This window comes from Schistocerca gregaria, chromosome 8 (genome assembly GCF_023897955.1).
Source record: "Schistocerca gregaria isolate iqSchGreg1 chromosome 8, iqSchGreg1.2, whole genome shotgun sequence".
NCBI lineage: Eukaryota > Metazoa > Arthropoda > Insecta > Orthoptera > Acrididae > Schistocerca > Schistocerca gregaria.
The window spans coordinates 60908739-60924796 of NC_064927.1; the positions used below are offsets into that span (position 1 = coordinate 60908739).

General features: G+C 39.0%; 1 protein-coding gene across 1 annotated transcript in view; it reads right to left on the reverse strand.

Moving 5' to 3' along the window:
- The window catches only part of LOC126284028 (GTPase-GDP dissociation stimulator vimar), a 109881-nt gene that overhangs the window by 67655 nt on the left and 26168 nt on the right, over positions 1-16058 (reverse strand). The window contains exons 5-6 of the mRNA XM_049982581.1: positions 13760-13880; positions 213-338 (exon numbers count right to left, since the gene is read on the reverse strand). Of these exons, the coding sequence (XP_049838538.1) occupies positions 213-338; positions 13760-13880 (247 nt within the window). The remainder of the gene's footprint in view (positions 1-212; positions 339-13759; positions 13881-16058) is intronic.

The following is a 16058-nucleotide window of genomic DNA, read 5'->3' on the forward strand; positions in this document are numbered from 1 at the left end:
GGAAGAGGGAGGTGAGGACAAACACACAAATTTATCTTTTTTGTGTCCAACACAATGGGTTTTGGGCTATTTAAAGAGATTCAGATCCAAAGTAGTGCTTTGTAAGTTTATTGAGAGGTAAAACTGAACAGTAACAAGAAAATTATCCATTTTGCAACCCTGCAACTACAGAGAATTTTAATTACTTTTAATTTTAACACAATATAACTTACCATTCTCTGCCTGAGTGTGCAGCAACTCCAAAGACATTTCAATGACATCAGGAGCCTTAGACACACTCAGTACTTTGACCACGGCACAGCACAATCTCTCATCCAAGAGCTGCTCATCAGATGGAACTGAAAAATGTTAGTCAAATACTTCAGTTCAAAATGTAAGCAGCCCACATAAATACTTACAAACATCTCATTATGCTCAAGCTACACTCCCACATTAAACTTTGTAGCCATAAAACAATGGAAAGTCCAGGTTGTAATATCAACAATTACGGAAAGGGCAGATTGCTACTCACCTTAAAGAGGACACGCAGAGACGAAGACGGACACAACGAACAGACTCTTACATATCAAGTTTTTGGCCAAAGCCTTCATCAAAAAAGAAAAACACACACAGACACACACAAGCAGCACACCTCGCACACACAAGTGCTCTCTCTGGCTGCTCAGGACCGACAAACAAATGTGAAAAATGCAAACAACAATCCTACTTGTTGCCCCCATTCAATGTGTTTCAGTCAGGTCTGAGCAGGCAGATATAGTGCTCATGCGTGTGCATGGTGTGCTTGTTTGAGTGAATGGATGTTTGTTTTTATTTTCTGATAAAGGCTTTGACCAAAAGCATTATGTGTAATGGTCTTTTCGTTGTATCTATCTGCAACTCAATGTGTCATCTTTACAATGAGTAACACTGTAATCTTTCCATAATTGTTTGCAGCCATAAGCATATCTGTAGTTAGTAGCAGCAGATATACAATAGGTGGAAGGGCGACATCAGTCAAATTTTTAATCTGTTTTTTGCAGATGATTCCAGCTACCATGTAGCTATCTTCAGTGCATTACATTTAAGTTATGATTGTTGAGTATGACTTTGTACACATCACATCGGTCTGGGAGGTCAGCTACAGGGTGGTGCAGTAACTGTCATTGTAGGAAAGTTACACATGAGCAGAAATAATTAGCGAACAAAATAACACAGCAAGCAGAAGATTTGATAATCGGTATTTCTCCAAGCGTACAAAGACTCACTACACATAATGCAGCAAAATATACACTCCAAATGTCAACGAGGATGAGGCTACCTGAATTAAAGCACAAGCAATGGAGTCTGAGCTGCAACTAGGTGGCTTCTGCACAACATCACAAAGCAAAGAGGCTCCAAGTGTGAGTGGGCGTAGTGGCTGCCACTGGCCGTCCTATATTGGGGTGGCAGAGGACGCTCTTAGTGCAGAGCTGCTGGAGGTGTGGCTCAGTGGGTGGAGATTGCACACAATTGGGTCCGCCAGATCCCGTGCGACCACTACTGGTATCTTACAGAAACTTGTAATTCCGTTGCTATCTTTGACACCTGTGGGGTTGTATTTATATGTGATATCACAATGATAGCTCATCCTAAATATAATATAATGCGCTGAAGACAGCTACACAGTAGCTAAAATCAAATCTGCAATACACAGATTAAATGTTTACAGCTGACACTGCCATTCCTCTTATTGAGGACCTCATTAATACGGTCGTGAAGTATGCTGTTCCTGATGGAAACAAACCTAACAGCAGATTGCTGAGCGTTACATTTTTACACATTCCCTCACTGAGAAATATTTCACAAGCAACTTGCTCACCTTCAGAAAAGTTACTGGATGCATTATCAGGACAACACAATTTGCATTCACCTAAGTGTGCTGTCTAAGTTGTGAAATTTGAAGGACCTGTGTAGTTGCTTGCATGTAAAATCATATGTTTAAGATTTCACAATCTAATAGTATAACATTCAATTTCAAAGAGAGACCCAATAAATTTTTGTGGCAAACAATTTTTTTAATTTAAGTAATTATGTACAATTTTTCACAACCAGTTGGATTTCATACAATTTATCAGCTCTTAAGATTATGACCCGGCTTCACACCCTGCATTCTTGAGATTTTCTATCCAGTTAATTGTAAATCTTTACCAACAACATCCACACTTACTTCCTGCATATGCCGTGCATACATGTTCCCTCATTTTCTAAACAATGTTATACCATCACATCATTTTATTTATTCCTCCCCACTTCTCGGATAGGCCAACTATGGAACACAGGCCAATTTCAATTCCTTATTTATTATTCTGTTCTTTTCTTTCAGCACACTTTCATCTGTTCACTATGTTTTTTCTTCCTGACTTCCGAATACTTCAGACCAGTTTTTTTCACTCTCCTACATTATAATCCTTTCATATTCGTATCTTTCCCATAGACACTTCTGTGTCAGTTGTTTCTTCAGCTATTTTTTTCTAAATCCTTTTTTTCCTTCACGGATCCAACGTCTTGCTGACTTTTTATCCTGCAAATATCTGTAGATTGTTTTCTTTACTCTACTGTTTTGCATTCAATATAAATATTCAAAATAATAGTAGTGTTCTTTTTTCTCATTATTTCTGATCCAATTTTTATGTTTTCAAGAATTTCATCACTACTTTGTGATTTCCAAACATCCTTACTTTCTCATAGGCCTAATATTTTCTTAATGATTCACCGTTTTGGTATTTAATGCCAGACACACTCTTGCACATGAAGATTCTGGCTTCACTACTGTTCTGTAATGGCTTGTTTTTGCATTTTAGACATATTCTTATTGTAAAGGTTTTTAATTATACTATATGCTCTTCCCATTTTATGTATCCTTTCCTCTGTAACACAATTTTCCACACCATTTTCTTGGATTATTTCCTCATGATATTTAAATTGTCTAATCTTTTATTTTTGGTCAATACCTGTTTTCAGGAATTTTGATGTATTTTTTAATGTATGTTAAAAACATTCATCCTGCAATCCCACCCCATCTCTCCCCTCCCCCATGCAAGAATGAAAACCACAGCATCCATACCAACCAAAAATAAATACAAAGAACACATATTTAAAAAATCATATAAAAATTTGCTTGGCACCTTCCTAAGAGATAGTCTCCACTCGTTCCGATCAGATTATGTAAGCACAGACCATACGTAGTCTCTGTTCAAAGAAATAGTAGCAATAGAAATTGAGACATATACCAAATAAATTAATAAGAGGTGGTACTGATCCCCCACTGTACACAAAACAGGTCAGAACACTGTTGCAGAAGCAATGCAAAACACATGTCAAATTTAAAAGAATGCAAAATCCCCAGGATTGGTGAAGTTTTACAGAAGCTCAAAATTTAATGTGAACTTCAATGTGTGATGCTTCTAATAGTTTCCACAACAAATCTCTGTCTCAAAATCTGTCAGAAAACTCAAACAGATTCTGGTTATACACATAGTTCCCCAGCAAGACACAGTAATATCTCCACTGCACAATAACAATGGTGATGTCATTGATGACAGTGCCCCTGAGGTAGAGTTAAGAAACAAGACTCTGAAGTTCCTTCATCAAAGGAGACTAAATAAATAGTCCATAATTCTAACCTAGAACAACTGCCAACATGAATAACTTAGAAGTAGATATCCTGGGTATAGCAAGGCAGCTTAAATCACTTAATGAAGGCCTGGCCCCCAATCCAGATTGTATAGCAGTCAGGTTCCTTTCACAGTATGGTGATATAACAACTCCATACTTTGCAATGATATACAACAGTTCGCTCATTGAAAGATCTATACCTCAAGACTGGAAAGCTGCACAAGACACACAAATACCCAAGAAAGGAAATAAGAGTAATCTACTGAATTACAGATCCATATCACTAATGTCAATTTGCAGTATGATTTTGGAACATATACCGTGTTTGAACATTATGAGTTATCTCAAAGAAAACAATTTACTGACAAATATTCAACATGTTTTCAGAAAATATTGTTCTTGTAAAACACAACTAGCTCTTTAGTCTCACCAAGTAATGAGTACGTAAATAAAATAGAAAGAAACTTCCACGTGGGAAAAATATATTAAAAACAAAGATTCCAAGACTTACCAAGCGGGAAAGCGCCGGTAGATAGGCACAATAAATAAAACACACACACAGAATTTCGAGCTTTCGCAACCGGCAGCTGCTTCGTCAGGAAAGAGGGAAGGAAAAGGAAAGATGAAAGGATGTGGGTTTTAAGAGAGGGGGTAAGGAGTCATTCCAATCCCGGGAGCGGAAAGACTTACTTTAGGGGAAAAAAAGCATAGGTATATCACACTCACGCACGCACGCACGCACGCACGCGCACACACACACACACACACACACACACACACAAGCAGACATATTTTCCCTTAAAACCCACATCCTTTCATCTTTCCTTTTCCTTCCCTCTTTCCTGATGAAGCAGCCGCCGGTTGCAAAAGCTCGAAATTCTGTTTGTGTGTTTGTGCGTTTTATTTATTGTGCCTATCTACCGGCACTTTCCCGCTTGGTAAGTCAAGTAATGAGTACTATTGACATGAGATGTCAAATTGATTCCATATCTCTAGAATTCCATAACCCTTTTGACCATTCCTCACAAGCGACTTCTAATCAAATTGTGTGCCTGCGGAGTATCACTTCAGTTGTGCAAGTGGATTGATGATCTCCTATCAGAAAAGTACAATTAGTAGTAACGGATGGGAAGTCGCCAAGTATGACAGAAGTAATATCTGGCATTTCCCAAGAAAATGTTGTAGGCTCTCTGCTTTTTCTGATCTACATAAACAATAATCTGAGAAACCTTTATTAGGTTCTTTGCAGAAGATGCTGTAATTTACCCTCTTGTAAAGTCATCAGATGAGTTAGAAAAGATATCCATATGGTGCAAAAAGTGGCAATTGACTATGAAGTCATCCACATGAATACTAAAAGATATCTACAAAATTTCAGTTGCATGATAAGTCATACTAATCTAACAACTGTAAATCTGAATAAATACTTAGGGATTACAATTATGAATAACTCACCATGGATGATCTCACATATAATGCTGTTGGACAAGCAAACTAAAGACGAGCAGAACACTTGGAAAGTGCAATAGGTCTATTTTAAGAGACTGCTCACACCATGCCTGTCTGCCCTCTTCTGGAGTGCAGTGTAGGATATGCACTAGATGGGACTGCTGGAGGACACTGAGAAAGTCCAAAGAAAGGCAACTCATTTTCTATGATCATGAAACAGGGGAGCGTGTGCCGCAGATATGATATATGATTTGGGGTGGCACTCATTAAAACATAGGCATTTTTCGTTGCAATAGGATCTTCTCATGACATTTCAATCAGCAACTTCCTCCTCCAAGTGTGAAAATACTTTGTTGTCACTCATCTACATTGAGAGAAATAATCATCATCATAAAATTAGAGAAATCAGAGCTCGCACAGAGAGATTCAAGAGCTCGTTTTCCCTGCACGATGTTTGAGAGTGGAACAGTAGAGAAATAGTTTTATGGTGTTTTAATGAAACACCTGCCAGGCACTTAACTGTGAACTGTAGAGTAATAACGTACAAGCAGATTAAAATGCCATCTCTCTGATAGCTGTAACAATGATAGCTGAGATATGGCCACAGACCTATTTCTTCAGGTTTATAACAGCACAGATTGTGTTAAACGCTTGACTGGACTTTCCAAAAGCCACATGTGGCTAAGGACTGTTGTCCCAGTCTACTGTCAACCAAATGGTGAATTTTTAACCATCTAATCATCTTCACCTGTTCTTGGCCTGCCTGCAGTCTACTGATGTGTCTCCTCCAGTCTATTTGGTGAATGATACTGCACCCCCATTCTACCAGTTTGGTTATCGCCACCCTATTCCCTTTCATTCTCACTACAGAACCTGCCAACCCCATCAAACATATAGCATTTTATGTCAATGATGCAACCAGAATGCAATACTGCCTGAGAGCATGTGACAGTTTGTATCATTATCGTCATCATCTAAGACTGATTATGCCTTTCAGCGTTCAGTCTGGAGCAGAGCCCCCTTATAAAATTCCTCCATGATCCCCTATTCAGTGCTAACATTCGTGCCTCTTCTGATGTTAAACAGTTTGTAGCATCATTTAAATATTTAATTGGGAACTTGTGTGTTGACTGATAATTTCCAAAGTATCATGCAAGTATACTATAAAATTTCTGTCTACGATCTTCTTTCTTCCTGCTTTGACAAAAAATTATCTGGTGTATTTTATACTCATTCTTGTCTTGGACTGTACGAATATGAAGCTCATGAAGATATGCAGAAGGGCAGTGGTGTCACATTGACATATATCTAAAAGTAATGGATTGAGTCCATTCACATTCGAGGTCTATACTATAATTAGATTCAACTCTGTCACTACTACACACTTTAAAGTATTTCTTTTCAGGAAATGAAAAAAAAAAAAATGGTCCAAATGACTCTGAGCACTATGGGACTTAACTTCTGAAGTCATCAGTCCCCTAGAACTTAGAACTACTTAAACCTAACTAACCTAAGGATATCACACACATCCATGCCCGAGGCAGGATTCGAATCTGCAATCGTAGTGGTCGCGTGGTTCCAGACTGTAGCGCCTAGAACCGCTCGGCCACTTTGGCCGGCTCAGGAAATGAATTCTGACATAATGGTTCAAGAACGTGTAGTTAAGGGAATTACGTCCGATAAATGAAGTAATCAGAAATATTATTATTAGGTTGTATAGTATATTATAGCATTCTACAGGTTTTATTCAGCACTACTGTGGCTTTGTTGCTGTGCCAAACCCAAGCTACTCACATATAAATTATTTTTAACAAGTAGAGGAGCTGGATGTAGGGCAGAGTTTAACTTGTTCGCAATGGAGTCATTGTGCATTAGACCATCCAGTTAATGAGGGTAAGGGGATTAAACACATTGTTGAAGGAACCATCCCTATATTTTCTTGGTGTCTTACAAGAAAGCACTGTAAATGTAAATAAACATAACTAGATAAGTACTGAAAGCCATTCCTCCTAAATAAAGAGTCCAGTTCAATTAGTATTGGGCCACCTTGCTCAGATCAAGATAAGAGGTGTAGCACACAGTATCATCTCACATGAAATGTAGCCGTTCAATGGAAAATGTGTGCTATTTTAAATATATTCGTGAATATTGTAGATGTAATAGAACTCTGGGATAATCAAATCTGTGATTTCAGAAGAAATCACTATTCTCAACTCATCACCAATTACAACATGTTTCAGTGTCTGGTAAAAAGAATAGCTACTGGGAACTGTCAGATAAAGCTCATTCTGAAACTAATTAAAGCATTGATGTAACACGCTGCATCCTTTGTCTGTGAAGATTGTGAACCTTACTTTACATCATATTGGTAGAACTGGGCCACATCCATTGTTAAGGTGGTTTCCTATGAAATGATGGGATTTGTTTGAACATGTAAAACAAAAGTTTTATACACTTTATTAACTTGAAAACGTGCTTGGGTCTCTTTATAAGAGAAGATATCTTGGCAGTTAAATTTCAAGATTTGAATCTGTTATATTAGTTTCCACAAGGCAGTACTTCCACCAACTCCAAATCATTTACCTTTGTATAGGCAAGCACATAAACACATCTTGAGGCAAAGATAGATGCGTATTTTTATACTCTTCACGGGTATGCTGCTGGATATCATCGTCTTCACTACACGATTTTCAGCAATCCATCTGGCCGCCATCTTCCGGCATGATCACTGAGTACACAATCACGCCGGAACTGAATGATCATCAGAAACAGCAGCTCCTCTATACCCCGACTCCAGGCCACTGTGCCTGCGGGAGAAGTGGAAGAACAGCCCCCTGCGAAGTGAAGAATTGCAGCGCCACCAGCGGCAGAAACTGGCAAAAGTGATAAATCGCAAATTAAGATATAGCGGGTTAAAAACCAGACTACTGTTGTTTTATATCCGATAAAATAGGGTTCCATATCTTGCTTAAAGGAAAACCTTTGTCTCTATTAATAATGTCATCAGATAATCTTATTTCAATGGATTCCTTGAGCACACAATCCCAATAACAGGAAGTCAGAGCAATGATTTGCTTCTCTTTAAACAACATATTATGCCCATCGTTGAGACAATGTTTGGCAACGGCAGATTTTTCAGGTTGGAACAAACGTATGTGACGCTGATGTTCCACACATTGGTCATGAACAGTGCGAATAGTTTGTCCAATATAGGCCTTTCCCACAATGGCAGGGAATTGTATAAACTCCAGGTTTTCTCAATCCCAAATCATCTTCAACAAATCCAAACAGGACCCTAGTCTTGGGCAAAGGCAAAAGAACACTTAATATATTTCCTGAGAATTCTCGAAATACTTCCAGCAAAGGGTAGAAAAGCAACTGATTTACAAGTATTTGGCACTGGTTCTCTTGATGGTTCAAACTGAAAAGCATGATCAATTTTATGATCGGTATATCTGTTGAGCTTGAAGACAGCCTTAGGATGATCCAGTTCCTGTGTCAAATTTTTTGAATAAGAAATGGCATAAGCTCTCTTGACCAATGTACGTAGTAAAACTCCCATGCACTGATGTGGTGAATGATAGCTCATAGAATGAAGATAACAGTCCATATGTGTGGGTTTATAGTATACACCATGTCCCATGGTACCATTTTCTTTTTGTGCACTGTTCATGGCCGATGTGTGGAACGTCAGCATCACACACGTTTGTTCCAGCCTGAAAAATCTGCCGTCGCTGAACATTGTCTCAATGAAGGGCATAATATGTCATTCAAAGAGACACAAATCATTGCTCTCGCTTCTCATTACTAGGATTGTGTGCTCAAGGAATGCATCAAAATATGATTATCTGATGACATCATTAATAGAGATAAAGGTTTTCCTTTAAGCAAGATATGGAACCCTATTTTATCAGATATAAAGCAACAACTGACTGGTTTTTGACCCGCTAAATCTTAATTTGCAATTTATCACTTTCGCCAGATTCTAGCGCTGGCGGCACTGCAATTCTTCACTTCGCAGGGGGCAGCTCTTTTGCTTCTTGCAGAAGTGGAGTGGCCTGGAGCCGGGGTATAAAGCAGCCACCGTTTCTGATGTTCATTCATTTCCAGCGTGATTGTGTACTCAGTGATCCCACCAGATGATGGCAGCCAGGTGGATCACCGAAATATCGTCTAGTGAAGACTATGATGTCCGGCAGCATACCCATGAAGAGCATAAACATATAACATCATATAAGGTGCTGGGAAAATAAACGGGATCACATAAATGCGTATTATTCACTTAATCATGTATGATGTTACAATACTTGGACTAACGCAGAAGACCTAGTATTAAGCAGACTTAAAAAGAGAGGGCTGAGGATTTACATATTCAGAGGTGGCCCTTTACAAACTATGCAGAGAACTGGAGACTGTATGCTGCTTCATATTTTATTCTATTTTAGTATATAAGCTTATTTTGGCTTTATTGCCTTCATCATTACATGTTCTGACATTGTAGGTGGACATACATCAACTTTGAGTATACTATTATTCCTGTCTGCAGTTGTTGGAATTTTTTTGTTTAAGTAATGTTTAAAGTTGTGCAATAGTTTGCTGTTGCACACATATCACAATACTTTTTTGCTATCTGAAACTCTTAGAAATTCAAGTTTGACAGTTTTGAAGTTTCTGTGACTTTCAGATAATAACAAATGTATCATGTGTGCAACATAAAATTATCAAACAACTTTAAAATGTTACTAAAAAAAATATACATCCAATAACTATGGGCAGCAAATAACAGTTTACTCAAAGGTGACTATGTCCTCCTAAAATGTCAGGACGTGTACTGATAAAGACAATAAAGCCAAATCAGCTTATATATTAAAATAAAATAAAATATTAAGAAGCGTACGTTTTCCAACTCGCTGCATAACATCCTACTGTGTCATATTATATGGTGCAGGTTCCACATTCTTGCCATCCTGCACCACCAGTATGAGAGTAGCAGCAGTCAGACTAGGAAATTACAGTTCCATGTGCAGACTGCCATTAACATCATAACCACAAAAATCTGCATTTAGCATGATGCTGCGACTGCGAAGAATGGACTGCTGATGAATGGCATCGCATTGTGTTCAGCAATTAATCGTGGTTCTGCACTGTCCCAGAAGACCATTTAAGGCATCTATGGCAGTGACCTGGGTACAAGCCTCTTTCTTCCAATGTTTAAAAGAGGCACAATAAATAAACTTTACAGCCTAAGCTTTTAAGTTTTATAATTACCACAGAGATAAATTGGAGAGAAGATGCACCAAGCATCAGGTTGTCATTTAGTTTCAGGTTTTAAGTATAATAACCCTGTCTTATAACCAGTCCCTATGTCACAGCTTTATGTAGTGTAATGCTGAATTTCTCTCAATATCCTACCACCTACATTTGTACTGCTCTTGCAGTGAATATGATATATAATGAAAAAAAAACTATTTAGTTAAACCTGAATATTCAAGCACAACAGTGTGTTTTGTAGATAACCCAATGTTGAAAGTCTCAGGCTCTCAAGAAGTGTGCATCACCTTTCAGATACAACTGTTCTCTTTCTGCCTCAAAAAACAAAATTCTGACTTTAGCTCTTTAATAAAAAAAAATTCCAAAATATGGTTCAAAGAGCAATTAAACTTTTTTACACTGAATTCCTTTTAACCGCCTGAAAAAAAAAGTAAAGTGCACACAAGGGGGAGGAGGAAATAAAATGAAATTTCACAGGCTGAGTGTGTATGTGAAGTTATAGCGGTGATTATAACACTGGGTCATATTTACAAAACTTGATAGTATGAGCCCACTTGTCAATACAATGTTGCACCCCCTCTGACGTGGTGCATGCTCTGATTCAGTTGGAAAGATCTCATGAGTCAAGATGGGCCACAATTGTTGTAAACAGTCCTTAGTATCTCTGACACTGGTACTGGTACACCGTTTACAAGACAGCTAGTCCTATACATTTTATTGGGGAGAAATCTGAGGATTTTACTAGCCATCGGAGTACATCATCATGCAGACTGAATAATGGCACAACAATACTGTTGCATGAGAGTTAACACATGAGAACACAGGATGTGCATGGCATTGTCGAGCTGTCAAGAGTTCCCTCATTCACCGCCAGCCGCAACCTGAAGTCATACTAGACAGCTCCTCATGCTGTGACTCCAGAAGTTAACACTGCTATGCCTCTCCTAAACATTGGAAGAAAGGGACTTCTACTACCCAAGTCACTGCCATAGATGCCAACAACAGTCTTCCGGGATAGTGCAGAACCACAATTAGTTGCGAACACAGTCCGATACCATTCATCAGCAGTCCATGATTCACAGTCACAGCACCACTCCAAATGGAAGCCTACACATGGAATCTTAATTTCCTAGTCTGCCTGCTGCTATTCTCAGACCAATAGTTCAGCATGACAAGAATGTTGCATGAAGTCCATTACTTGTTCTTTGATGACAGATGCAGACTGGAAGGGTTACAATGTTTTGTTTTAGGGTGCAAAAACAACTAGGGTCATGCACGTCCATGTCAGAACCGTAACGCGAAGACAAAAAAGGAGTTAAAAACAACAGAAGGAAAGAAAGCTAAAAATAAGGACTTGTAGAAAAGTCCATAAAATATGCCATAGCGAAACAATGGTCCTGACCTACAGGTTAAATGTCCTTTGACACATTGCTATGACAGATAAAAGAAACACGGTCAACAGCCCACGTGTCAGTTGCTAAAACGGCTGGCAAACATAAATGAGAATGTCAATGGTTAAAAAAAGGGCACTCTGTCAGGAAATGGCAAACTGTCAAAAATTGAGGGCAATGACCACAAAATTGTGGGGAGCACCACTTAAATGTTGATGGCTGAAGAGACAGTGTCCAATACGCAGCCTGGCTAAATTGATCGTCTCACGGCGAGAGGGTCGAGAGGAGGTTGCCAAGCTGCTGTGAGGCTTAATTCCCCAGAGCTTGTTCCCATGAAGGGAGGACTAGTGGTGATGCCAAAGTGACACCACCTGTTGACAGACAGAACACAGAAAGAAGAACTAGCGGGCGAAGGTACGGGGACTACAGCCTTGACAGCAGCCTCATTTCCCGTCAGACTGACATGACCAGGAATCCACATAAACATCACAGTGGCTCCATCAAAAGTGAGCAAGTGACAGCCTTCCTTGACCCCTGCACTATGGTATGGACAGTGTGCAGCACAAACTACAAAAATCCAGGCATGACTTGCACATTAGTGGGAAATGGTGAGTTTCAGATCGGTAGGCCCAACTGTTAGAAATGCCCGCAGAAATGGTCTGTTATTTTGGTAAATTTTGGAAGTCCACTAGTGTGGCCAGCTATTCATATGTGACAGACACAATGTTGATGAAATGAGACTGCAGCAATCAACCTGTGCAACGGACAATCAATACTAATGAGGATAGGTAACAACTCACTGTGAAGATGATTTCTGAGCTGCAGACAGACACGTAGAAAAGACAATCACACTCTCACAACTAAATTTTTGGCCACAGCCTTTGTCAGAAAATGAGCGCACACACATTCACTCAGACAACTTGTGCACAAACGATCACTGTCTCTGGCCACTGCATCAACAATCTCTGGGAATCAGAACCAAACAAACCACTCCTACCACCTCCCCGCCTCTCGTTGGTAGCTGTTAATGTAGCAGGAAGAAGTGGTAGCAGCACAGACTGCAAATTGAGGGGAGAGGTGGGAAGCAATAAGAATGAGGGTTAGGGATGTGGCGCACGTACTCAGCTGCACCCAGCCAGCGATGATGCACGAAATCTCAGTAAACAAATCATTTCATCTAGAGAGACAAAAACAAAATTTTTCCAGCATTCTTTTTTTTTTCATATTTCCCAGATAGCTCCTCAACATGTTTGAAATTCCCTGATATTCCTTGATTTCCAGAATTAGTGGCAACTCTGGGTACGGAAGTGAAAAGATGCTGCAAAGGCTCGGGCCCCGTGGTAGTGAAGTATGAACCCACCAAAGAACGGCGAGCCCCATAGCAGGTGAGTGGGAGAGGGGGAGGGGAGAAGGGGGGAGGAAGGGTTACTGATCGGAACATTGACAAAGAGTATGCCTGCTGTCACATTCCCATGCAGTCCAACATCAGGCCACTGTCATATATGGATGCCTCACAAATCTGGACAATGTACAATTTGACCAGCTGGCCAAATGGAGACCCACAATGAGGCCCCTCTCAAACTTTGTCAGGGGGGACAATGAAGCTGCCTCATATGAACATATGGGAGCTCTATGTCCTTCACAGCGATCGCTCAACGTCTCATGCTGTTCGCGCCCCCTATATATCCTATCAGGCCTGGTGACAACACTAAATATGAAGAACACTGTTGCAGTCTGGTGGATGTGCTACATATCCCAGTGAACTGCAACTCTAGTCATTTACATACCCCAATGGTGTGCACATGAACGAAGTTAGATTGACACCCAACTATGTCTTTTTTGCCAGGCACTGTATAATTACAAAAAATGGAACACTATAAAACAATGACGAACACTAAGCTATATAAATTCTATCAGCTTTAATTTGTTATATGTAAGATACAATTCTAAGTCTTCCTGTACGATAATTATAATCAAATTTACAAAACTAGTGAAACTATAATCCTATCTCATACCAGTATCAGCAAGAAGACCGAGTATTAGCAGGACGTGGGTAGCAGTATCTTCTCCAGTGCTTTCCACGCCATCAGTCTCCAGTAGTTTAGTCAAAAGAGATACCAAACCATTCTTTACAGCCTGTTGAATCAATAATTGTAAATAAAACACTACAATAATTATGTAAGGTAATTCAGTGCAAGTTAATGTAATATTATAAGAAAACTGTTCTCCTGCAGAGGCTTTTTGTAGCTTTCATTGCTTTTACCAGTTATAATTCCTCTTAAAATGAAATGGAGAATTATGATTTATTAGTTTCATTATGTATGTTTCAATGTATGGTAATTTATCATGGTACAGTAAACATGTCAAATGTCTGGGATAAACTTTTATCACTGGCAGCATAAAATTACTAGCAAAAAAATCTAATACAAAGATAATTCTATTCTGGAAAACAGTTACTCAAATTATCAATTCATCGCACATGAAATATTCTACTGAACAGTAACATTTTTCTCACAGAATGTCTTATAGCCTCTGAAGGAGAATCTAGCTTTATAGTAAGTATTTTTTGCTGTTTATTTATTATATATATTTTTACTTCCATAGACTGCAAATTCTGGGCATACATTTGAATCAGTGTGTGTGTGTGGGGGGGGGGGGGGGGGGGGGGTACAAAATTATTTCAGTTTTACATGTGAGCAAAATTATTTTCCTTAAATAATATTGGTCTGCTGTGCATGAGGATTTTAATTTCATAAATGAGTATGCAGGTGACAGAAGTTTTAGTAAATAAATAGTTGGCAACAACACGTTTTTTGACGTTGCAGTTATTATATGTCTAACAACAATATTATAGAAAGATAGACTACCACCCATCACATAGAGAAGGCACTGACATGCAGACAGACAAGAAAAGTCAATTAATTTGTTTCAAAATAATATTGTTATTCTGCCCTGGACTTTCCCATTGTAATTATGTATTTAACAATTTTCTTCTGGAGTTGCAGAATGCAAGATATCCAATGAGATTTTTTATCCTGTTGGTTGAAATAATAAGATAAATTCTGTAACTATTAAGTGCAATATGTGTGTGGCTTTTCATAAGAACTCTTTACTGTCAGCAAGTACTACCCACCCACTAGCAAATAAAACATTCAATACATGTTTATAACAACAAAAATAACAATGATAATAGCCTCCAGCATACATTGATGACATCTTTTCTGTATGGATTCATGGTGAGGCTGACCAATCAAAATTCATGGAATCTCTAAATATCTTCTCCCAATTAAATTTCACATGGTCCTATACCCGTTTCCACACCACTTTCTTTAATGTTGATCTCCTCGTCGAAAGCTAGCTACACACTTCTGTCCACATTCAAACTGTTGTGTACATAGTTCTGCGTAGTCAGCGTGTACACAACTTTCCCAATAGAGCGCGCCCCGCTAAGCACAACAGCACAGGCGCAGTGCTCGTCCGTCTCCGCACTACGAGATGGCGCTGTCTTACAGTGGACCAAATTCTGCTTCCACCGATCCGCTTATTAATATGTAACGCAGCCAATGAGATTGCTGCTAACGTAGAACCTTTTCTCCTTGCGGATCACACTCGCGCAGTGATACATGAACGCGCGTGGTATTATAACGAATGTACAGACCTCTGATTAGTCAGTCTGCATTTGTCTGTACCAGTCTATAGTCAAGTTTCAGTCTGCACCTAATAAGATTACCATATTCCTGTATGTAGCCATGAAGATAAATGTATAGACACTTTGTCAAGTATCAGAGATATGTGAGAATAAGATTAACGTACCAAGACCAAAGGACTTCAGATTGTCAATTGTAAATAGCATCCAGAATCAAGTAAGGTTTATGCTTTTTATTATTTTAATAAATGTGTGTGAAAATTAATCAAGTTCTGTTTAAAGTTGCTCACCATCAATCTGCTACTCTAAGCGTGCAAGTGGCATTTGTATCGTCTGACCTAATGGCAGAAGATAAACACGCCACGATAAGACCATGTGACATATTGCTGACACTCGCCTACTTCGCTAGAGCGACAAGTCAAATAATCTGATGGTGTGTGTACCGAAGGTCTTACAGTACGCACACCACACAAACCTACTAATAAACAACAGTACTTACATTTTGACAGATACCATCCTTTCCATGACAAACATTCCCTCCCTACAGCCTTGGCATCCAAGGCAAATGTATTTGTTTGGATGCAGACTCTTAACAACAATACACCACTACTCTCATTTCAGCCTTCACTGGATGTAATTATCCCAACAGCCTAGTTCAAAGCAGATTT